Source organism: Harpia harpyja, chromosome 6 (assembly GCF_026419915.1).
Source record: "Harpia harpyja isolate bHarHar1 chromosome 6, bHarHar1 primary haplotype, whole genome shotgun sequence".
Lineage (NCBI taxonomy): Eukaryota > Metazoa > Chordata > Aves > Accipitriformes > Accipitridae > Harpia > Harpia harpyja.
The window spans coordinates 39,859,177-39,884,271 of record NC_068945.1 but is presented as its reverse complement, the minus strand read 5'-3'; the positions used below and the strand labels follow the sequence as shown (position 1 = coordinate 39,884,271).

The 25,095-nt window shown below is 39.3% G+C and overlaps 1 protein-coding gene across 2 annotated transcripts in view; it reads left to right on the top strand.

Annotated features, from left to right (window-relative positions):
* DOCK4 (dedicator of cytokinesis 4) overlaps nucleotides 1–23,971 on the top strand; it is a 255,398-nt gene extending 231,427 nt beyond the window's left edge. Inside the window, exons 42-54 of one of the 2 annotated variants that reach the window (XM_052789666.1) lie at nucleotides 1,051–1,137; nucleotides 2,852–3,028; nucleotides 6,486–6,569; nucleotides 8,429–8,548; nucleotides 8,909–9,030; nucleotides 9,292–9,412; nucleotides 9,923–10,004; nucleotides 10,222–10,331; nucleotides 11,467–11,634; nucleotides 13,815–13,887; nucleotides 16,407–16,520; nucleotides 17,471–17,532; nucleotides 20,843–23,971. In XM_052789666.1, coding sequence (XP_052645626.1) covers nucleotides 1,051–1,137; nucleotides 2,852–3,028; nucleotides 6,486–6,569; nucleotides 8,429–8,548; nucleotides 8,909–9,030; nucleotides 9,292–9,412; nucleotides 9,923–10,004; nucleotides 10,222–10,331; nucleotides 11,467–11,634; nucleotides 13,815–13,887; nucleotides 16,407–16,520; nucleotides 17,471–17,532; nucleotides 20,843–21,268 — 1,746 coding nt within the window. In that variant the 3' untranslated portion in view covers nucleotides 21,269–23,971. Of the gene's footprint in view, nucleotides 1–1,050; nucleotides 1,138–2,851; nucleotides 3,029–6,485; nucleotides 6,570–8,428; nucleotides 8,549–8,908; nucleotides 9,146–9,291; nucleotides 9,413–9,922; nucleotides 10,005–10,221; nucleotides 10,332–11,466; nucleotides 11,635–13,814; nucleotides 13,888–16,406; nucleotides 16,521–17,470; nucleotides 17,533–20,842 lie in introns of those variants that run through there. The other variant, XM_052789665.1, reaches the window with a different exon arrangement.
* Nucleotides 23,972–25,095: the final 1,124 nt, after the last annotated feature.

The following is a 25,095-nucleotide window of genomic DNA, read 5'->3' as shown; positions in this document are numbered from 1 at the left end:
AAATTTGTGATATATTGAAGGCAGAACTGGAGACAGCAGAGCAGCCTCCAGAGAAGTTTGTAAGGCAGATGGGAAAACATTGTTAAGTAGGTAATCTGGGGTATGGATGAGATTGCCAGAAGTTCTCTCTCCCTAGAGGAAGGGAGAGACAGTTTTGACTAAACTGCAGCATAATGTTCTGTTCCTGTGATATCAAGACTAAAAACTACCTCTGGACTTAGAGATTGTCTCAGAGAAGAGCAATAGTTCCTTCCCTAATACGTAAATGACTTCTGTCCCTCCTAATAAAAATGTCACGCTGAAAAGTCATCTTGCATTCTTCTGGTGTAATTTTAATTCTGACCCACTAGAAACACATCCTGATGCAGAATATATTCTGGTATTCAGACACACAAAGAGAATTATCCCATAATAATTTTGTTATAAAGTTAGAGGAAAGAACTGTAAGGGTAATAAATTAACTAAATTAAGTCACTATTTTCCTTTAATTAAAGCATAGGGCTTAATTTTAATTGTACAGCTTATATATATTTTGTGTAAGTGCTATCCTATATGTTGATTTGTCATTTTACAAACCTCTTGCACAAAGTGTTTAACAGTAGTATATTTGAGTATCCCATCAGCCATGCATTGTGGAATCTCAAACAGGACTTCACAGAGGAGAGCTGGTCACTCTGTGTGATCTGTAAGTTGTTCTGCTTCAGAACTCTCCCTTTTCTCAGATGTCATTTCAGAAAGTCAGTACTAAAATGCTAATTTAGTGTGAGTGACTTTTCGAGATTAGGGGACAACATATAAGATAGAATAATACCATGTTTAAGAGCAAAGAATCAGGAGAAATTACTGCTTAGGAGTGGGTCCTAGAAAGTAGGGAGAAAAGTGAATGTCATAGGCTTCTGGGATAGACATTTCAGTAGAAATTTGGATGTTAATACTTTTTTTTTTAATGTACACCATTACTTAAATGAAGGTATTAATAAAGAAAACTGGGAATAATTAAGAATAATACAGAGGCAATTTAGGGAAATAAATTGGTTTTGTATATTGTAGAGTCTATGGGTGGAGAGGACCACACTGATCTTGGTGCAGAGTTTACCTGGAATATCTCGTTGGTTTGAAGTGGAAAAACGTGAAGTAGTGAGTATGAGACTGATGGCAATACTTATTGTGGGTTGGTTTACTTCCTTAATCGTATGTAATTTGATGAACTACTTTAAGATTGAGTACCCATATCTAATTTCTTTGAGCAAGTTTTCAAGCTGGCTATGACAAAAGTATTTACAAAGTATTTTGAGTTCTGTGGTTTCTTTTATCTTGAAAAGTATTATTAAGAACCACCCTTATTCATTTAAACAGTTGAGGAAGAAAAGTTGAGAACAATAATGGGCAGCCAAAGGCAATATTTAAGGTCAGCAAATTACTTTCTTAAAACTCAGCGTGATGTAACATTTAATACTTAGAATACCTATAGCTTAACATCTTTCAGTATGCTTGAAAAGTAAACATTCTCCAAGTTCCTGTACTATAATAAATGCCATGTGGGTGTATTTCTGTGTCTGCCTAGAGCTCTGTTTAAGTTCCCAGTTCTCGGCATGGGCAAGGAAGCATGCCTGGGCAGGGAAGCATGCCTACGCAGAACCTGTAGGAATAGGGTCTAACGTAGCAATCTGTTAGTGACACATTGTGATTTCTTCTCCTTCCTTGTTGTTATTTTTCTTAGAAAATCCTTAAATACATTTCAAATGTATTTGAAGGAGTGTTCCTCCTATAAAGATCTCTAAATAATTGGTCAATTGTGAAGCCCAGGACTATATCACCTGTAACTGGTTTCCTTCCTGTCAAAGCCAGTCTTACAATAGTCCCATTAAATATAGGGATACCATTGTACAACTGATTTTTCCCTAAAAGTCTACTGTGTTTTTCTTTTATAATAGCAACAAACTGTCATTCATTCACCATCTTGATATTCTCCTGTAGAAAACAAAAATGGAATTTTGTAAAAATGAAAAAATTGTGTGACATGAGAAATTGTGTGAGTTGACTTCTACTGACTCCTTACTAGGTTAATATGACCCCTAATATGAAGATCCTCAGTTTACTATCGTGTTACCATTATAGTCACCATTTCCAAAAGTTAACTGTAATAGTTTTTCCTGGGCATGTACTAGATCATGACTCAGATTTGTGCTTGTATGTTTTGGTAAATTATAGCAACTGCAGGCCTGTACTCTTCCCATCGTTTCGCTTTTTGCTTTTCCTGCAGTTCATGCTACCTGTGAGAAAAGCTTCCTCACCCTCTAGAGAGGACAGGCACATCCCGCTCCAGGACTGCCCTTGACTACAACTTGGTTATCAGCTTACATTCAAACTCCTCATCCATAACGTCTAGTTGTTGACTTCACTTTGGGTGGGGGAACTAGCTCACCCATACTTAAGCTCTGCTCTGTGCCCTTAAGCACGGTGAAGCTCTCCCTGACCTCAAGCCCAATTTAGGTAAAGTTGCCAAGGACAATTTAGCCCTGAATTCCAAGAGTTCCACCACAGGCTGAAGTGTGTGAGTGTTTTGCAGCAAGGGCCGAGTATCTCTCAAGGTCGGATAGTGAATCTACAAGAGAGGGAGGATTGTTTATTTTGGTCCTTGATTATGTGATGAAATTAATTCTCTCTGTGCTCAGAATGTACACTCAGAGAGTATAGCCCAGGTGAGAAGAACTTTTTCTGCCCCCAATACTCTAGAACATAGAATAACTTTGTTTTAACATCTTTTAAGAAATCAGAAATTACCTTTAATATATTTCATCTTTTGACTGAAGATTAAGTGTGTTTGCAATGTTCCTCACTCCTCTTTCAGGTGGAAATGAGTCCCCTTGAGAATGCTATTGAAGTCTTAGAAAATAAGAACCAGCAGCTGAGAACACTGATTAGTCAGTGTCAAACTCGACAGATGCAAAATATTAACCCTCTCACGATGTGTCTAAATGGGGTCATTGATGCAGCAGTTAATGGTGGAGTTGCTAGATACCAAGAGGTAAATAATTTATTTTCTGCTTATTAAAAATCTGTTATAAGACAATTTCTTACTGATTTCTTTCTCTGTACAGATGCAGCTTCTCTGTATGAATTGAGGTCAGAAAGTACTATAGCAATAATAGTTTTAAGTATATCTGTATTGCCGTTTTGGGTGAGGTGATGTTAAATATGTATCGCTTTATTGAAACAACTGTGTTGCTGCAGATAGTCCCATAGACTTACTCCAGTGATGAGTCGATTCACAATTACCTAGCGTTCTTTAGTGGTTTGTTTGGGGATTTTTAATGAAATAGTTAATTGTGACTATTATAATATATTCCCTCCCCCCGCCCTTCTAGGTCAGGAGCTACTTGTGGCTGACCACCAAATTTACTTTTGTGTGCTGACATTCTAATTTTAAGAGAGAAATATATACATATATATACATAAAATTCTTAACAAGAAATTTATTATCTTGAAGAATCATGTTTTTCTAGATCCTTCTGCTTTCTCTTCTCCAAGTTTTTAAGGAAGGCTATTTTCTGGAAAAATCTAGTAAGATATAATACATATAATTAAGCAATGCCTAACACTGGATTTGTTCCTAAAAGCTGTTCCTCATTATTATGATCTCTGAATCACCTTAGGAGAACCTTAAATGTTTCAGATGCTGTATTTCCATAAAATTCTGTGGAATTTTGAAACTGCAGTAAAAAGAAATGAAGGATTTTTTTTTTTTTTCAGCTCAGCTTGATCTTCCTCTGTCTCCTAATTGTCTTATGAAATACTGAGTCTGCTGGTTGTTCCTTTTCCATTGAAAATGTCAAGTTGAATAACATTGTGTCCACTTGTCTCAAAGGCTGCAAGATTTGGTGTTCACTCAACAGTGTTAAATTTGATAAAAACGTGTCTAAATTAAACTACAAGAAATAGAGTCCACTGTATTGTTAGAATCTGTCATCAAAACCGCAATGTTATGAAAATTGTGAGACTAAAGCCAAGCAGTACCATTTTTGATGTTTCCCAGCTGCCTTTAAAGAGGAACAAAACTGTTTAGCATTGTAAAGCTCCACAAAGGGAGTCCCTTGAGAAATACAGTCATGTCAGAGCTATGTCTGGTTTGAATTAGCAATGTCAGAGCCAGCTCGATGTCTCTGCATAGCTTTCCATTCTTCACGAGCATATTAAAGGTTCTAGCTTGCTCCTTTACTATTGTTGTTCTTAGCTGCAATTCCTGATCTCCTAGACAGTCTTCATGTTTCAATTCCCTTCTGTCCTCTCCCTCTCTCTTTTGCTATATAGTGAAATAGGACTTTTCACCAATTTGTGTTGTAAACACCAAAACTGCTAGCAATAGTTGTGAGATTTCGTGGGGTTTTTTTCTATTTCACCACCATTCTCTTTGCGTGTCCCTTTTTTAGTCTTTATGTCTTCCTGCTGTTTTGCTGCTTATCTTCTACCTTCCTCCTTTTCCTCTCCTCTGTAAATGCTTTTCTCTGCCTATCTGTTTCACTTGCTTTTGCCTTCTGCCCTGTACAAAGCTCAAAACTCAGCCAGTCTTGGAGCATGTGGTCTTGAGGTAAGCATGCCCACGTCTTTACAGATATCCTCCTTCCCTTCAGGCAACTTCCAAGCTTTAAGAAGTGTTAAAATCCAGCAAATAACGTCCTCTGGCCAGCTGCTGCCTTCTTGATTCTGCCCTCTTTCCTCCTTTTTCCTCCTCTGATGGGATAAAAAACAGTGTTCTAGTTATTCAGCCCTTTGGCCAGTATTGCAGGTGTTAAAGCGATGCTTTCACTGGTTTCGGTACAGGAACAGATTCCAGGAAAATCTACAGAAGAAATAGTTATTATGCAGCACCTTCATGTCTGCTAAAAAATGGCTGTAGACTGAACCACTGATTTCTTAAAAATTTTTCTAAACTGCTGGAAAAAGCATGAAGTGTGTGTTTTGTGCCCACTAACACCTCTCAAACTGCAATTTGTACTACAACTTAGATTTCTTTTAGCTCATTTACATGATTAATTATTGGAAACCACTGGTTCCAATAATGTTACTGGATTTAGTCAAATCCTGATATATTTTTTTCCTGAAGTATTGGTGATTTTTTTTGAAGTTGGATTATTACATCTCTGACTTGTATTACAGATCTGTATAAATCTCAGCCCAAAACCACTGGGACGCCACCTGCTTGATATTGAAAGAACATTAAGCTTGTAGCTGAGGCAAAAAAAACATCAGCTGGCAGACGTTTGGGATTTTAGCAAGGATCAGAGGGCTCCTTCTAACAATTTAAACATTAATTCTTATAATTCTACTTATCTGCAGTGAAAGGACCATGTGAATAAATGTTCTTCATTACAGGATCAGCATTTTCTAGATAGGTCTCAGTACTTCTTTGTTATGGGTTGTCACAGCATAAAATTTTGGAACTGAATCAGAGGAATGGGTATATTTATCTCCAGCTCCACTGCTTCCCTTATTTACAAATGATTCTGCATAGCAAAGATTTTAACAGCTAAATTTAGTTGGAGAACCTTGTAAGAAGTATACGAGGGAAATGCTAAGACAGGTTCAAAAGGAAAACACAGCACAGAGCAGCCACTATTATCCTCTCAACTCTATGGATAGAAAACCATGTGTACGTATAGGTACGCATACAGACACTTGTTGTGACAAAATGCATTTTTGAGAAGGTCTAGAAATCTCTGAAATGAGCAGCTGGGCATTTTCTTTACAGAATAGTGTCAAGAATTATTGTAAACTCAATGTAATATCCTTGCAGCTTAGGATAGTTGCCATGTTGAGAGGTGCAATTGTGAACAAACAGAGAAGTGCTGTGTCCAGGCTATAGCTGGCGGGTAAAATGTCTTTGAGGTGCTATAGCTAGTACAATTTGAGTGTTGGAGATGGGGTGGAAAGTCAGGTAAGCTCATGAACACACCTGGATGTTGGCCAGATGCTCCTGAAGTGAAAAGTGTGGCACTTTGACATCAATGTTACTGTGAGTTCTTTAAAACGTTATTTATATTAGGAGTGAATAAGAAGATAATGTCACAGCTCCAATACATATAATAGCATACAATTCCACACTGTTCTTAAGATACCTTTATATTTAAGGAGTAATGAAGCTCCTAGTATGAAAACTCCTATGTCACTGTTAATGGGGAAGAGATATTTAGTTCAGGTGACCTGTGTTTGGTTTCAACTCTGATTTGCAGTTTTCCAAATTTGATTCAGGATCTGTCCTGGATATTGAAACCTGGTAAATTCCACTCAAGAGTGGCTACATTTTATTTGCCCATAGTCTCCACCAACACATATGTGAATAATCAATTATTTAACTTTTATTATCCTCTACTGCAGAAGAAAGGAGCTTTTGTTTCAAAAATATCATCTAGAAACTTTAAAAAAAAAAAAAAAAAGTCATGTGTTTTTACTCACTTTATGTTACTTTGTGATTTTATTCTGCTTAGGCATTCTTTGTCAAAGAATACATCTTGAACCATCCAGAGGATGGAGAGAAGATCACACGCTTGAGAGAGCTGATGCTCGAGCAGGTAAAGTGGGGAAAAGACTGACTGGGTGGCTTGCTCAGCTGTTCTAGCTAAAAGTGTCCCAAAATAAAACATAAAATTTCAGAGGTTAATAACTGCCCAGTGGTCTTCAGTATTTTCTGAATTAGATTCAAGTAGACAGTAACTTCCTATACAGGCAGTTTTCTGGGTCATGTTAATATTTTCTTCCTAGTCCTTTTCGTCATCATCTTAATCACTTCAAACTATTCTAAATCAAAGGTTGAATGAGAGGCAAGTTTTTGTCTTGTGATGCTCATATGCAAATATTTGCACAACATGTTTTACCACTACTACAGAATAAACATTATCTCATGAAACGTTTCATGGCTTCAGCAAATATTTGTATGATGTATTTTACCAATACTACAGAACAAACATTTTCACTACCAGGTTTAGCATAAGAGGAAAAAAAAAAAAAAAAAACCAAAAAATCTTACTTTAGTGGAAGATATCTGATAATAATTGCCAAAGTAGGTAGGCAGTAAAATAAACACCAAGTGACTAAACAGGTGAGTATGCTATGCATTATATGATTCTTGTATTATTTCTTCATTTATTTATAAGACAACAACCTACCAGCCTCAAATATGAAGTGTCTCCATTTAGAAATGCTGAAAAAAATTATTTTGATCAAATGATCCTACTAAATATTTCAGCTTTTTTAACTGACGTTTACCTATCTTTGTTCTATGCAGCATGTTGACATTTCAAACTTTATTGCCAGCTTGGGATAAAGAAGTCAGAGTATTGGAATTTGGCAAGATGGAAATTCCATTTTTCGTCAGTATTGTGGTACCTTTTGGTCAGACCAGCCAAAGGGCAGATCCTCAGACAGTATAAATCAGAATAGGTTCACCGAGCTCACTATAATTTCGTTTAGGTCATGTATAGTAATTTACATTGCAGTTTTGATTTTTCAAGCTATAGTTAATCTCACTAACCCTTACAATTTAAAACTGGAGTTAATAACTTCCTATGACAAAAACATGAATTCCAAGCGATAGCCATTAAACGCTGTCTGGCACCCACAGCTGATTAACAGAAAACGCGGAGCGTTCGGAAGGGCTGGGCTGTCTGTATGTGTGGACGGATGTGCTGCAGTCCTGACCCCGGGTCGGCGATGCTGTGCAGCTGTGTGCCCGCTCGCAGGCTGCCTGAAAACGTCAGCTAGTAGTTCTCATCCAAAGATATTACAGCATAGTGTAGCTATTTTGTTTTTAAATTTGAGTTAATCTGATTCCTCGTGTAACCAATTCAGTATTTTAAGTGCCTGTGACCAAATTTGAGCAAGATTAGAGTTTTAGCAATGTTATTCTGAAGGCTGTCAGGCCTTGCTTCAAGAATACACATAAAGCCACCACTTACTGAGGTCTCTGGGGAGTTGGAATAGGATAGGGAACCGTGGGCTTCATTGAAAATATGTTACAGGGTCTCTGGTGGATGTGGTCATTGCCGTTGTTTCACACTTTTTATAACTGTTCTTGTAGCAAATGGCTTTTATTTAGGGTTTAGAACTGCTCCTTTGTAAAGTTGCCATTTAGCCGGATTTTTCACTACGTTATCCATAGTGGTCTTTATATTAGAGTTGAATTTGCGTCAGCCAAATCTTTGGGAAAAGTTGAACAGTAAAATGGGAAAAGGCATAAATCCTCTTTGTGTATTACTGGTTTTAGTCTTAGGCCTTGTTTGATTACAGGTCTGTCAGGGATTTAGATAGACGCTTTTAATACAACATGCATTTTGGTGGATTTTTTTTTGATTAGAATCCTAAATGATGATGAAAGCTTAAGGAAAATGGATCAAAAATGTGTTTTTCCCTAATTTCCTCCTCTCTTCTGCAGGCCCAGATTCTAGAATTTGGCTTGGCAGTGCACGAGAAGGTGGTGCCACAGGACATGAGGCCGTTGCACAAAAAGCTGGTGGATCAGTTCTTTGTGATGAAGTCAAGCTTGGGAATACAGGTACGTAGGCAGGTGCATGGATAAACCAGGACACTGTTTAGCTGCGATGAGGGTTGTTAAATTTTCCTAAGCAACAAATAGTGACATCTTTTGGTTGTTTGTCCACATTACATCTTGTAGCATTCTTATAGTACCACAAAGCAAAGAGAAAGTTAATAAACTTTCCGTACAGTGCAGAGAAAAATAGTCACATTTTACTAAAAGGAAAGTATCATCAGTGAAAAGTTAAAATATTTGTCTTACTAATGATGAAGCTGATCCAAAATGCAGATATAACTATTCAAATGACTCTTTGTGTCTTAAAAAATGCTTAATGATATTATGTTCCTTTTAATTAATTTTCTTTTAACAACTCGCTAGGAATTTTCTGCCTGTGTACAAGCTAGCCCTGTTCATTTCCCAAATGGAAGTCCTCGTGTATGCCGAAATTCCGTACCTGTTTCTATGAGCCCTGATGGTGCCAGGGTGATACCACGACGCAGGCAAGTTAAAATCCTAGAAAATGATAGATTTTGTTACTTGTGGAAGATGACCCATAAAATACTTCTATTGTGTGCATGCTTCCTCATATGGTCCGCCTGAAGTATCTTCAGTCATGAATAGCTGATATGTATATTCTCTTTCTCTCTCAACTAATAAATCCAAATTAAACTGTGGAGATTAATAAACATGCTGTTTTCATATGAAAAATTATGATTGGCAACTGAAGTTAACCATTTTGTATTTCATTATTCTCATAATAGCCCCTTGAGTTACCCAGCTGTCAATCGGTATTCATCCTCATCACTGTCATCCCAAGCTTCTGCTGAAGTCAGCAATATCACTGGGCAATCAGAAAGCTCCGATGAAGTTTTTAACATGCAGGTACAAATTATTGTCATTCTTCAAACTAAACAGAATCTTTCTTACAAGGCTATTTACTAAATTCATGCTTCTATTATTTCATTCAGAAATCTCAAAGTTATTGCTGACACTTCTTTTAATAAACAAATCTTTAAATGGGCTGTTAACCTCCTTAACTTAGAACAATTTTTTGTGTAACTGTTTCTTCTTCGTTAACTTAAGAGCATGAATTTTTACAAAAGTAATAAGCAGCAATGCACTATGATGTGAAGTCATCTGACCTTACATAGACTTTTCTGTCCAGTTGTCACAGTTGTGATGTAATTATATTAATTACATTTCTACTTATTTGAGATTTTACTACATCTTTGTGTAGTTACATTAATGCTCTTTATGCTGGTTTGCTATTTTGAAATACTGAGAAACTAGTCTAATAAATTACAAGTTCTTTGTTTTAGTGAAAAATGTTATCAATTTTTGTTTTCTAAACCAGTAAGTGTAATGTAACAACAGCATCTCTTCTATACGCAGCCTAGTCCGTCTACCTCAAGCCTGAGTTCTACTCATTCTGCTTCACCTAACGTGACCAGTTCTGCTCCATCCAGTGCCAGAGGTCAGTGCTCATCTCCTGTGGTAAACCATATTAAATTATTCTTGATACATTATGCAGCTGAATTTCTGCATGATATCACTGGTCAGACATCAAATTTAGCCAGTTGTTTGAGGAATATGAATTATTGGGTACTGAGAATTTCTTTGTCATAAGCATAGAATTGAAATGTCTGAGTTCCATTGTATGAATTTAATCTCTTGACATATTTATATTCTAGCCTCTCCTCTGTTGTCTGACAAACATAAGCATTCCCGAGAAAACTCTTGCCTGTCCCCCAGAGAGAGGCCCTGCAGTGCCATCTACCCTACTCCTTCGGAAACCTCGCAGGTAGGAAGCTTGTTGGGAGTCCTCTGAACACAAGTAGCTAAGAAGATGATAAAGGCACTTGTTGAACTTTGAGCAGATTCACTGTCTGCTCACTGCTGTTAATTTTCAAGGGGTTTTTTTTGTTTTCATAAACAAATACTCTAAAATATTTTACATGAAAGAGATCTGACTAGGATACATGGTGCTTGATCACATTTCTGCTTGCTTGGTCTAGGTTTAGATATGTTTTTTGATACTTACTCAAATGCAAAGACTTACCAGATGACACATCCTGCTTGTGTGAAACAGCAGCGTTTGTTCAATCTAGGGAAGAAGAAAGAAAGAAAAACTGTTATCACAGCAGTTGTCCATGTTGACCTCCCCTTTATTTCTTCTGAAATAGCTAATCCTAGCCACTGTGAGATAATAACCCACTCCATGTGGCGATTCCTATTTTTCAATGTAGTTTCAGAAAGAAAGACATTGTATTACTCCAGAGAAAAGAATGAGTTGTGTTCCTACCTTAAAATTACTGTTACATAGGTCTGTATGAAATTTGTATCTTTTGAGTTATCTGAAATGCAAAATGAGCTCGGTGAGCTGGCCAGTTTTGAATCCTTATTTCATCTTTTCTTATTAATGGACCTACTTTCCTAAAGTGCTTTCCTTTAACACAGTTGCTCTTTTAATCCATGCCATCACACAATGCACCTCTTGCTGAAGCTGAGAGAGATGAGAACATAAGTACAGTGTGAAAGGCCCTCCTCTCAACACTCTCATTTCCACCAGAAATTTTGCCTTTGATAAAAAACAACTTGGTAGTCCAGGATCCTTTATTTTAGAAATTATTTGTTGGTTTCTCATTAGTTGTATTCTTGTCCCTTGCTTCTTCAGTTATTGAATTGGGTCTTGACTTAATTTTTTCCTCTTTTCTGTTTAAGTCCTCATGCTGTTAACCTGAGGGCTTAAGAAGTAATACTGAAGCTTAGCCAGACTGAAGGGCAGTTCTCAGGAACTACTTACTGATATATCTACTGGGCACTTTCTCAGCGGTAGTGGACCAAACCAACATACAGGAAAGACCAGGAGATGTTCTTTAAATAAAGCGGTTTTACAGTTTGCCGCAAAGAAAAAATTATCCCGTTTTTGCTCCCAGACTGCAAACTCTTGCTTTGCCAAGTGGAATGCGACTTCTATCCCCCACTCTACCCGAGATTCGATAAGGGAGGCTGAGGAGCTCGTAGGCCCAGTCCCCACTCTCTCTGAGACTCGCCCGGCAGGAAAATCTCCCAATCTGTCTCTACCCTCAGTGTCCCAAGAGAGGGTAAGTAGAAACTTAACTTGCTTGTACAGTGAAGTATGTTTCAAAGGTGAGAAGGTCTGACAGTTTTTTTCTGCCCTCATAACCATAAATGGGGATATATCTTTCTAGGAAAAGGTGCAATTTCTTTCTCTGGTGCTCTGTTCCCTGAGCAGTAAAAATGGACTGTGATCAGAAACAAAATTCTGATTCTCTGCATTCTGATTTAGAAGGGGAAAAGAAATCCTCAGGACAATTGTAAGGAGATATCTTAGAGATACCTGCAACTCCCGTTAGAATTTAGATGCTCAAACTGTTCCTTGTCCTTCCTATTTTTATTCTAACACCAGTTAACTTCAACAGTCTTGGTTGGAGCTTCACACTAAGTTAATGACGAAAGGACCACCCATTTATGAACGTCTTTGTTATGGCTTAATGTATGCAATTTTCACACTAGTTTTTCAGCTGGGAAAGATGAGATACGCAGGCAAATTCCCACACTTCAAGTCCAAATCAAAACTTTTGAGGCCATAGCTACCTCATTTAAGGAAGTTTGATGTACTTCATAGAACAAGACCATAGCAGTACTGCATCCACTTTCCTCATTGAAATTGATGCTTAAGCTTATCTATGTACAGCTGTTTTCAGTCAACATCCATTTGTGCTTGCTTTTTGATCTCTGGCTGAACAATTGTACAGTGTCTCTCCAGCTCTTCCCGTACTCTGAAGAGGAATGCCTGCTGTCATTGACTGGCCAACAAGCCTCCTTAGTTGTTGCAATATTATTCTTCCTAATGGAGCTTTTTGGGTTTCATATTTGGGGGGGGGGGGGGGGGTATCTCATTAAACATCCTGCGATCGCTCTTGTTCTTCCATATGGTTTTATATTTCATTATTTTAGTATGTCCTTGTTTCTCTGTATTTCATTCAGCTTTTGTCTCTCTATCTCCTCCAATTTCAGTTGCTTTTTCAGCCTTTGCTCTTTACCTTCACAACAGAAAACAGACTTCAGCGCTTGCCCATGCAGACTTGCTAGGCAGTGAACATTCAATCCAGACCAGGCAGGAACATATCATCACATTTGCTGTCACATTAGAGTACACATGTAGTTACACCACCTCAGCTGAATGGTAACTCCAGGAAAACAGATATTACCTGATCCAGTATGACTCTAGTACAGCATAGATAGGCAAACCTGGTGTAGCTCCAAGTCTACCAAAGCATTCTCTCCAGGAGATGTTTTAAGTCAAGTTGAATTGACTGGGTATTTCCTCGTCACTTTGTTACATGGAGCTGCAACATGTTAGATCAATGATGGTTACTTTTGCAGCTGGGTTTGCCATCTTGTGGAAGCCCAGCATAGTGCCTTGCTGACTGGGCATGGTCCTCTGTGAACACTGGAAGGAGATACAAGAATAGGATTTGATTTGATTTGATTTGGATTTCACTGATTGTCTGATCTTGCTTTAAAAAAATAAAAGGAAGAAGAAAAAAAGTTTATTTGTTCTCATTTCCTTTGGAAAGTACATCTACATTACTTGTAGGATTTACTGTATGCTGTTTACATCTGTTATCAAGATAAACTAGTAACCCACGGATTATTTGAATGCTGCCAAAAGAAATAACGAGTAGAATTTTAAAATTGTTTCGTAAATGTACTCTGACTTTTTTAAAAAATTGAATATTCAGAAAAGGAAAACAAACACACTTTATGGGTCAGCTCTTATCCACAAGAGAAGTAAGAACACTGCTACCAAAAGAGTCAGGGTTGGAAATCATAAACAATGCTCTTCTAAGATAACAGCCATAACTTGAATATTGTCAAACATTGCACCTTGTTGACATCCTGATTCTGCAATGAAATTCTTGCAAATGCATCCCTGCACTTGTTTAGTAATCTGTTAAGATACCAGTTGAGGAATGAGCCTTATTTTGTTTTTTAGGAAGCTGGAAACTGTCAGAACTCAGTACATACTAATCCTCCCTCTGATTCCAGTGTTGTACAGTTTTCAGAAAACTAGTCTACTCTCTATTTGTATACACGTCTTTTTATTAAACTATTTATGTTCTTAGGTGTTGTTTATCACTCTACCTCCAAAGTAGGCCTGTGTGGTGGGGATAATAACAAAAAGATATTTGTTTTCTTAAAGGCTACTGAAATACAACAGCAGCTATTCATAAACCATGCTATTCTCAATTTACAGAGAATGCTGTTTAATCATATTGGAGATGGTGCTTTGCCACGAAGTGATTCCAATCTGCCTGGCCCTGACAAAGGTGAGTGGAAACGCTGCACCATACCAGTCTTGGAAGCAATGAAAATATAATTAATCTGTCATATTCCTGTAGAATGCTAATTCTTTTGAGCGCATACTGTCAACTCCAAGTTTCAAAACATTCTAACTAACTAACTAAATTATGCTAACACTCTAAGTTTCAAAACATTTTGCCAAAAAGGGGGGAACATGGTGTTTGTTTGAACTGAGTGTTGCACTCGGAAGGGTCCAGAAGTTTGCAGGAAGGGGTGATGGTGCAGCAGGTGGCAGCAGGCTGCCTGTGAGAGCTCTCCTTTCTGCTTCTCAAGGGAGACATATGGGCTGGTGGGCCCTGGAGATGAACTTCTGGAGACTGAGGCAGAGAGAAGCTAAAGAGATGGATAGAGTCCTGAAGTTTGGTACCTGCAAGTCCTCTTTACCAAATATAAGTCACTGTGCTTTTGGTCACACTTTGATGGAAGAGAAAAGATCAATTTGTGGTTTGTTGGTTTTTTTGGTTTTAATTAGAGTAAATGAGAAACCTATGAATTTCCATAGACAAAATACTGCCTTGTATAATTTTGTGCACGGGGAAATTCAATAGTGTTGGCACAGTTGTTGTGCCACGATTTCATTATGTGCTCCATGTCCATAATATGCTCCGTCATTTCATTATGCGCTGCCTTTGTGGTACCCTGAATAAAGGATACAGTAAACCAGGTGTATTGAAAATAACTATTTTAAGTATATACTGTAACAAGAACTGACCAGGAATCAGATTTTCATCAATAGGAGCTGATTTTTGTAAGTATTTTTGTGTCTGAGTTTTTATGAAAGCTTAAGTGTGGAATTTTTCACAGGGCTGAAAAACATATGAAATAATTTAACATGGAAATGGCAAAACTTTTCCACTGGCCTATGCAGCCAAGTACATTACAGAATTGTTAAAATAAAGTATTCTCTCCTGGAGACTTTAGCAGTCCAAAGAACTGACTGCTTGGATGACTTAAAAGAAAAAATTGGCTTTTCAAGAGATCAGGCATGTAAAGTACCTAGGTCTGATGCCAAGTCATTTTTAGGACGAGGGCAAAACCATACTGCTAGGTGACAGCCTACAATAAAAAGCAAACAATGTAATGCATATTTTGACAATAAAAAAAGCAAAATGGTCCTCCAGAAAATAGATTATTCTGTGCACTGCTCTCAGGGTCAACTAATGTGCAATTATACTGTAACAATATTGTTACAGTTATGAAACAAATGCTATTTGTACTGCTCTTTTTGTATTAAGTCTGGTATATACTGGTATAGTGGGTATATATATTGCAGTCCTTCTGAGAGCCCTTGGTGTTGCTATAATAGCAATAATTGATACCATCCGTTAGCAACAATACTTTGCTTTTCGCTTCATCTTTGTAAATGAGCACAGGGTCCTTGCATGTGGTTCTCTACTCACACCTATGAAACAAGCAGACAAGAAGGAAACTGTAATGGCAAGGCAAGAGGTTTGAGGCTTTGAAGGTGGGGGGTTTTTTTTTGGTGGTGTGTTTTTGGTGGGGTTTTTTGGGGGGAAGGGGGAGGTTTAAAGCAGGTTTTTTCCACTTTTTTACAGGACGTGTACGAAAAATTGTGGGGTTTAAGTTAGCTTTTGTCCTGTCCATGTTAAATGCCCTGTCTTTCTGTCTATCTGACTTCTTTCCAATATTGGTGGCTCCTTGATAACATAAGATAATCCAGTTCTGTTAAGGAAGCTGTTCCAGGCCTTACGGGATCATTCAATTAAAGTTATGGAACTTGGTAAAGGTAACATAGACAAATACAACTGCCACTTTTATGCACGTCAAGGTGATAGTCAATTTACATGATCAAGCAGAGATCCTTGACCATGGATACGAACAGTGTATATAAATTTTCGCAGTCCACAATAATTTCTTCATTTGATTCCTCCCCCCTCCACCCAGACACTTTCATTTCTTCCAATTTTTACTCCCTTCATTTTGTGCCCTTCTTTCCACCTTCTTTCAATTCTGAATTTGTAGCCTATGCAGGCAAAAAAAACATGTTAGCATGGAAAGCTTTCTGAGGGAGGTTGATTGGAATTTGGCGAGCTCCTTTCTCTAGTCCCTTCTGTATATAAAATGAGTTAATGGAAACAATTTCTGAATAGTCTGTTCCCCTCTGCCTAGAAACCTCTAAATAGGAGTCTGGTGCAACGATAAACCGATTATAACAGGCTTCAAGCTTATCTCCCTTTGTGGCTGGATTTGCAGTGCACCAGAGTGCTATCTCAGCCGCTGCTGTTGTTGATGGTCCCAACTGCTGTACAATCACAAACTGACCCGAGGGCCACATGCATGCATCAGGCAACCGGGAGATTGACAGCCATTAAAGAGCTTTTCAAATGTTGATGTAATCATGAGAGCTTTTCAGGCAACTTGTTGTTTAACGTTTTCACTCTGTGTATTTTTACCCTTATGGATAAAGGCAAGTCAGAGAGCAAGAAGTGTTGATGCCTATGCCAGCTTTTTCATTCTCTTCCAGCTGTAAACACCACCCCCAGCAGCTGGAGCCTGGACAGTGGGAAGGAAGCCAGAAACACATCAGAAAGTGGAAAGCTTATATCTCCTCCTGTACCACCAAGACCTGCACAGACTGGTGAGTTAATGGGCATTTCAGGCTAAGCTCCAGTAAAAAAATTATCTACTTGAGGGCTTAAACATTAATCAGAGTGGAAAGAATCTAACTTCTTGAGCAGGTTAATGTATTATTTGATTGCTCACAGGGAAGGCCGTAGAACTGCCTCCGCAGGTATTTTCATCTCGTTAATGTTCTCTGTAGCATTCTGTTTCCAATACTCTGCCCTTTCACTTAATGACTGAGTAGTTTCAGACACTTCATGCTGGTACTGGGGAGGATGATCAAATTTAATCTTTTGATCGTATGATAATTGGAGGTTAGCAATCAGAAATGATCATTAACCACAAAGAATCTTACTGGCCAGAAAACGCACAGCAATCGTGGAAGTACACGAATTCTTTTACTATAACCAATTTGCCTTTCAAAAGATTAACTTCCATTTAAAGGAAAGGCTGCTTAAGTGATACTATAAATATAATTGTTCTCAAGGGAGTGAAGACCCTTTTTGTTTTAGACTTAGGCCTCAAAGTATGTCCAGGCATGTTTACAGTATATTTACAGGTGATTGTTTGATGTAAGTACATTATGTATTGTCTGTTTTCTTATTTGACGTACAAATACATAATATATTTCTTAATAGAAGAACAAAAAAAGGAAGGGAAAAGTTGTTATACTGACTTTTTTTGAATTCTGTTATCATTTGGTAGGATATAAACCAATTTATGGTGATATAAAATTTGTCAGAGAAGATGGATGCAGAAATTTCATATACTTCATTGGTTGTACTGCAAGATAATCCTGAGAACAAAGTAAAATAAAATCTCTAAAACTATTTGCAGCCATCAGGCAAGTACCTAGAGTGAACCAGAGATAATGTTTGTGTATTGAATGATCTCCTATCCACTTAAAAAGATTTCTTACTGAAAATTGTAATGCCAACAGTGCACTGAAATCTTTCTGACTTACAGCATCACCAGCAAGACACATAGCCTCCGTTTCCCCTTCTCCTGCTGGCAGATCACCAATGAAGGTACTGTCTTATTGCAGTGAACTGACTTTGTGGGACAGGTCGTACATATTGTGGGGTAGATAGTATATATTTAATATACATTATTTGGGATTGTATTATGTTTTCCTTTTATTATCATATGCCTATACAAAAACCACTCACAAGAGTAAGCAGCCGTAACAATTACAACAGCTCTGAAGATTTTCAAAACCGCAGGCAAGAAACCTAATCTTGAGAATCTTTAGCCTCTCAATACTAGACTTCTCACCTACCTGGATAAGCAAGCTCACCTGAGTCAGTGGACAGAAGGGAGTGTAAGGATTAAATGTAAGAGGTGCCCAATGGTCCACCTAGTCCAGAATTTTGTCTCCAACAGTGGCAAGAGGGGAGGTGCCGGCTAAGGAGGGGGTGACCCATTACCCTTAGTCCTCCAGCATCCAGAGCTGTTGGATTAGAGGGTGTGTTAGAGAGTAATCCCTGCTTCAGTCATTTTAATATCCACTTCCTCTGCAGAATGATCCAGGGAGGTTGTGTAAGAAGTTGGAAGTAGTTTGAAGCCTGCCAATAGGAAACAGTAAGCACAGGCTGTGAATAAGCATTGGTTCTTCTCTGACAGTTAAACACCCATAGCAATTGGGGATCCAGGCTAAAGTGAGCAGGTTTCATTTTTATTTCAAGATATTTGAATTTGTCAGTACCCACATGTTGTACAGCAGCTTATTTGTTGGAAAACTTGACCAGGAAATCTGTGTCTTCCACAGCACTGGAGGACACAAACAGGCAGCCTGCATATTCCAGGCAAACCCCACTATTGACAGACTGCACGTTAGTCTCAGGGATAGCCGCTGCCACCCCGTTGAAGCAGAGATAATTCTGCGGTTAGAATTATGAGGTTCAACAACCTGGAAGGAGAGCAAATGGAAAGGAGCATGACTGGTGCTTCAGGCACTCAGGCGCAAGGGCAGAGGGAGGCAGCCCTGCTGAAGTGGTCCTTCAGCTGCACAATGCCTAACTAAAGCTGCAGAGGTACGCATCTCCTGAGGGGGAGGAAAGTGGCACCCCTAAATGCCTCCTTTCCCTTTGAGGTCCCTAATCACAAGTCTGCGGTCATTCTACCATTTGTCATCCCATGAGCCTGTAACATTCCCACTCGTGGCTGCACAGTGGTCCGGGATCAACACGGAGCAATTGTGCTGGCCGTTAGAGTGCCCCGCAGCTTTATTACCATAGTATAACTTCTGCTGACAGGAGCACTGATCCCAGGTTTCACACTAACTGCTTACTAGGAGGCTCTTCAGAGCGTTAGGATCTTTTATGCAAGGTGAGCAACTCTTCCTTTTTCCCTGAATGGACTAGGTACTGATGATTCTTAGGGATGTTTGAAGCTTGTCCTAACGTTTCCTTCTAAAGGCCTGGGCAGTATTTAAGCATTTCACAGCCAAAGTCTGGATTGCCACATGGGAGAGGAATGCTGGCCCAGAATAATTCTGAGAGTTGCTGGATCTCACTTCAAGCATCCATGAATTTCCAGACTGTTGTGGTGTCTAGACTGTTACTACTGGTACAATCAGTCTGTACTGCTGTCAGGAAAAAAAGTGCTTACCCCTGCTCAGCTCCTAAATTAAAGCAGGCAGGATTTACACATATTTTTGCTCTTGTTCTGAATGACAAAAGCAAACGTCCTAAATCTTATCTATGGTCACTTAATCTGAGTGTCAAGCGCTCTTGGAACTTGAACCAATTACATCATTTATTTGAAAATCTTGACCCTGGGCTTTTGTGGGGGTAGGAGTGCGGCTGCAGCCTCCTCACACGCAGAGGAACGGAACCTGAAACAAGTAGTTAAACAGGCTCCTCACAATGCCTGAAATGTCTTCAACATGTATTGAGCTTTAAATAAAACTTGCTCTGCTCTTCCCTAGCCATATAAAGGGCTCCATTTTTAGCCTTTGTTCCAACTGTTACGTGCTGCCAGAGAAGGCCATCTTAGTACAAAATCCACTGATGTAAATGAAGATTTTTCTTTTTCCATTGCTTTCAGTGCACTGTGGATCCAGTCCTAGACGGATAACTAAAATTATCTCAACAGGATAAAGTCAGTGCAGCCAGCTCTATACACCCCTGCCCCTCTCCTTTTCCTCCCCTCCCCATCCTTTATTGCATGGCTCACACTCTCACCTCAAGCTGAGCAGCTGAGCGCCAACCGGTCTAACAAGAATTGGGGTGAGAAATTTGTCTTTGATGCGATTTCTCCATCCCTTTTTTAGCCTGTGCTTGAGGCCGTTAAGTCTGGATTGTCTCAGATGGCTCCGGTCAAAATCAGATACGTTGCAAAAAGTTTTTAACTTGCAAAGTACGGTCTAACCTTTTACAGTTTCCAGTTGAAGTTGCTTCAGCAGAATAGGACTGCTCGATGTTTTTAGGCAGGGCTTTACTGGTCCTGCCTCTTATTCTTTGTCATCGCTGTCGTTGCCGCTTGGGCCCTCAGCTCCCCCATCCCTCACCTTCCCCCCCAGACCTGCGAGGCTGCTGGCGCAGCCATTTGCAACCTTCGCCCTTCGCCGGGCCCTCGTCCCCGGGGCCCGCGGCGACGTTTTGCGCTTCGTGCAAGTGGCACGGTGTGCCCGAGGAATGCCTGGGCCGCGGGGGAGAGGAAGGGTGGAGCAACCATAGTTCCAAAATGCCGTCCGCAGCAGCAATGCCTCGCCGCCTGCCTTCTTGCTGCTGTCCCCTGAATGGCAGCAGAGGCTGCGGGCCGAACGGGGCGGGCGCCCAGTGCGCTTCACCTCCGACGCCAGCGTTGTGACACGCTCGGAAACGATGCTGCCGCGTAAAGGCGCGTTGCTTTGCGTGACGGCACGGTAACACTGCAAGAAGCTTCGGAGGATGAATTTGAAACGCGAGGGACTGCAGCAGCGGCCATGACTGGGATGCGAGTCCTGTGCTTTGGCATTAGAGGGCAGGGCACCACCAGGCATGCCCGGTGCGGGGCTAGGCCTTTCGCTTACAGCTAGGAAAATCGAGAGTTCGTTTTAAAGGCTTCCAGATTTTTCCAGGGTATTTTGATAGTAAGGTTAACACTTCAGTACAGTTTTACTTCCACTTGCATGAATTACTGGCATGAGCACTGTTCAAGGTGTATGTAGGCGCTCTCGAAATGAGCTTTTTATTGGTTTCTCACGGGATCCTAATCAAACAGGGACGCAACTGTTTACATGTATTAAGCCCCAGAATCCACGTGCTTATCCCTGTGTGTTTTCAGCCTGAGCGCAGCAACGCTCTCCCTCGTTTACTCCGGGTGAGTTCTTCCTCTGCCTTTTCTTTTGCGCAGGGGTCTGTGCAATCGTTCACACCGTCTCCAGTGGAGTATCATTCCTCGGGGCTCATATCCAACTCCCCGGTGCTGTCGGGCAGTTACAGCAGCGGCATCTCTTCGCTCAGCCGCTGCAGCACATCGGAGACGTCGGGCTTCGAAAGCCAAGGCAGCGAACCGACAGTGACTGTCCCAAGCTACAGCGTTTCCGAGGAGCCTGTGAGAAAAGAAAGTAAAACCCCGCCGCCTTACAGCCTGTACGAGCGGACTTTGAAACGCCCCGTTCCTCTACCTCACAGCCTCTCCATCCCGCCCGCTGCGGACCCGCCAGCCCTGCCGCCCAAGCCACAGCTGGTCCGGCCAAACAATCTGGAAAACAGCAGCCGGAGGACTGAGCAGGTTCCCCGGCCCAGGCCTCTGCCCCGCAAAGTCTCTCAGCTATGAGAAGCCGCTTTTGTATTTAATCGCAACCAATTCTTTCCCGGTTAAGAAATAATATTTTTTAAAAATGGTGGAACGTGTTTAGTTAGGCACTTTAATGTTTTGCCCACCTTTTCTTTCGAGTAATTATGAAACGCTTATTAATATTATGTTGCACATTTGAAATGAAATTACTAATTTGGGTTGCCAGATATTATAGGAAGCATGACTGAGAGGATTTTTTTTTAATTTTCATGGTGGTGAATACTGATAAATGCTTTTATTTGTACTTTATTTTTATTTAAAAAATTAAATCTAAAACCCTACAGCTCTCGTCTGAGTTAGCCGAATGCTTCTTACAAAATGCAGAGTATACTGACTGGATCTTTACTACTAGAGATAAATGCACGCTTTCTAACAAAGTAGTCTGTAGACTAGGATGTTTCTGCAAGTAGGCTGAAAGTTGTTTCTCTTATCTGATGAACAGGTTGGTCATTTCAAATGTCTGTGGAAAAACTGAGATATAATGCAAGTTATACTGCAGAGAACTGTTGTAAGAATGTGGTTTGGAATCTTTGAAACACACGCTTGGTTTATGTTATTTTTAAGATGGAAAAATACCTGCATTTCATTCAGCGTACAGCACCGTTCTGGTGAATCTTGATAAGGTTTTGTGCCATTGGTGTATTGTTGTACCTGACGCATCCTTTTCTTTTTGAGGTGCGATTTACTTTTATTCTTCCAGTTAATGTTTTTTTTGTTGTTTTGGTTTTGTTTTTTTAAAAAGCTAGCAGTTTGCTAGTGGAGGCTCTCTGCTATTTTTGAAAGTTCACCCTAAAATAAAATCTGTGTATGAAATAGGTACAAATAAATTGTTCATTTAACTTGTGTACAAGAATCAGTACTGACTAGTACCGAGGCAATACACTCAATGAACAAATTTTTTAAAGTACAAATTACTGGTTATCGATCAATAAATTTCAAAAGCTTAATTGCAAAGGTCATTAGTAATTCTGTAAAAACCTAGCAAAAATTCTGAACAGCTCTTTGGATGTGTACATACTAGTGGAGCCAGGTTTTGGATTTGCTTTTTAGCTTGAGTTCATCACCATCATCTTTATTGCAGAGGAATGGTGTTTGGCCTTAGGTTGTATTTTAGTGACTGGCATCTGAAGAGCTCTGGAAAGCTAATGCCAAGCCGTAGGAATGTGGAGGGGAAAGGAAAAAAAAAAAAAAAAAAAAAAAAGCACCTTCTGTATGTATTTTTTGTATCCTCTTTCTTTTACTGACTGTTTAACATGTGCTTGGGAACAGATGTGTGAACTGCATTTTAAATCATGCTGTTAAAAATATTCTCCCTCTTTTGTTGGGAAGCTTATGTTCATTTTAGCTGTGTTTTATTTGTTGATAGTTTAACTGGAAGAAAGTGACCACTTTTTATATTCTCTCAATTAAACCTTCAGCAGTTACAAGCTGTTGATGGTAGTTATAGAGGTTTTCTATAATAAATGTTCAAGTATTTTTGTACATAATTGGTAAATTTTAATAAGGAGTGTACCATTATGTGAAAAAGAAGCAAACAGTTGTGTATGCAGTAAGATTGTTATAATTATGCCAAATACTTTATGTATGGAAAAAAGAATATTTGTAAATATGTGCTTTTAACAATAATTCTGCCATATTGACTTTACAATTTTGAATGTCAGAAAAAATTAATATATGTTAAAATATTTATGTTTTAGTGAAAGTATTCATAACTTGAAAAGGAACATGAATTTTAGCTTTGTATCTTGCTGCTTTCAAAGTCTGAAGTTCCTTGAACTAGCTCTTGCTTTCTACTATAACATTTTTGTGTCTGTAACCACATCATAAAAGGTGTAGAAGGCTACATATTTATGCTGATATAAAGAAGTAATGCCTGAGATTTAAATAAGGTGTCACAAGTAAGATAACAAAGCTACTTTGATTTGGGTTTGGTTTTTTTTTGACCCCTGTGTAGTTTAATAGGTTTTGTTGACTAGTGCTTGAGCACAGTATGAATCAGTGTTACTAGCTCCTGAAGCCATTTTTTTTTTTTATTTCTGGCAGTGAGCAGAGTGGATGACTTTATCATTTGCGTGCATTACTGAAGTCAGCTTTGCAGCAAAACATTTCACAAAGTTTCTGTTTACCTAGACACTCATATTGGTTGCTGCATAATGTTAATATGGAGTAAAAGGACTTGATTAATCTTTACAGTACAACTTGTTTTCTACAGAATGAGAGATTATAATTCAGTTTGTCACGGGATTAAAGTTCTGACTCCTTGTCTTGCTAAATCCAGTTTTCTTTCTGTTAAAAGTCTCCTGATGGATCTAGTTTTCTCCCTATTTGGATCCGTAATTGCTTTGTGAGACAATGTGGAGAGTATTGACCTGCTCTTCTGAACAGGTGAAGAATGTAAAATTTACTAGGAGAGTTCACTGTAAATTAACCTGCATGAGCGCTCTGTTTTTATAACCATGACATCAGGAATACTCTGAACAATAGCAGACGGTGTAAAATTGACAGAGTACTCTAAAACCGAGCTGACACATTTTCTGCTTAGCCAGTTTTGACAAATTGATTCTGTAGATCAGCTTTTCAACCTGATTTCCTATAAAAAATGTAGTATGAAATTTTGTTATGTATGTTGCAACACCCAACGCTTGAAGACCTAATGTAAATAAAGGTCTCGTTTGAATTTTATGTATTACTCATAAATGTAGTTTTATCGCTTTCTGGATGGCAGTGAGTAATTCAGAAGCTCATATAGAAGGACCTATGAGAAAAAGTTGCTGTAACTACTCAATAGCTTGAATGTTAGCCAACGTATGTGTAATAGGTAAGATGATCTTGTATTTAAACACTGCATTTGAGATGCTGGTACCTCTGGGGTGCTGCAGAAGCAACTGCAAACCGGGCTGGCTGGCTTTGAAATGATGCAATTCAGACTGGTTCTCATGATGGGCTAATACCTCTGTAGTGTGAGTGAACTCAACTATCATGATGTCTCAAGTCAGATCATAGCCAATAGCCTGTGTCCTGAGAGAAGCACAAAGCTGAAGTTACCCCTTGATAGGAAAGGTTTCAGGGTAGTGCAGGTATGGCCCTGTTCAGATGGAACAGGGTGTAGCTATGTGTAAATCTTCTGTATGGAAGTGGCACCTCGCCCTCCTGCCTGACCGTTCTTGCTCACGGATTGTCCAGCAGTGTCTGCAAAAAGCACAGTGACTGAGCAAAAAGGTACCAATAGGCAGGAGTCGATGCCTGAGGTATAAATGATGAAAAGCATCTTGTTTTGAGCGTAACTGTCGTCAGCGAGGCATGTAGCAGCATTGTATCAGTATTGTATCAGTAACCCCAGGTGCTGACAGATGCAGCTCTTTGCTCCAGAGCTCTGTCGGTAGCCAGGTTCTCCCACAACACTCTGATGATCCAGGTGGAGCCTTGACGTACGCTCGCCAAAGGGCAAAGCCGCATCTGCTGGGACAGCATGAAAGGATGGTCACTGCAGGAGCCCTTGAGATTCTGACCTTGAACCAGATTCTGCAGGAGAAAGCCCTTTCCATATTAATTTAGTTTGTCTTTATCTTCTCCTTGTCATTTTAATTCAGCTTTTGACATATATTTCATATAAGGAACTAGGATGATTAGTTACTCTCGATAACATTAACAAAAAAATCTTGCGATTAAATGGCTAAAATATGCAAGCCTTAGGAATATGAAAGGTTTAGAGCTGCATACCTCACGTGTGCACAAAGCGTCAGGATGGAGTGACTCTTCCTGGGTGGTAAAATAAGGCTGCTGAAGAAAGAACATTAAATATTTTA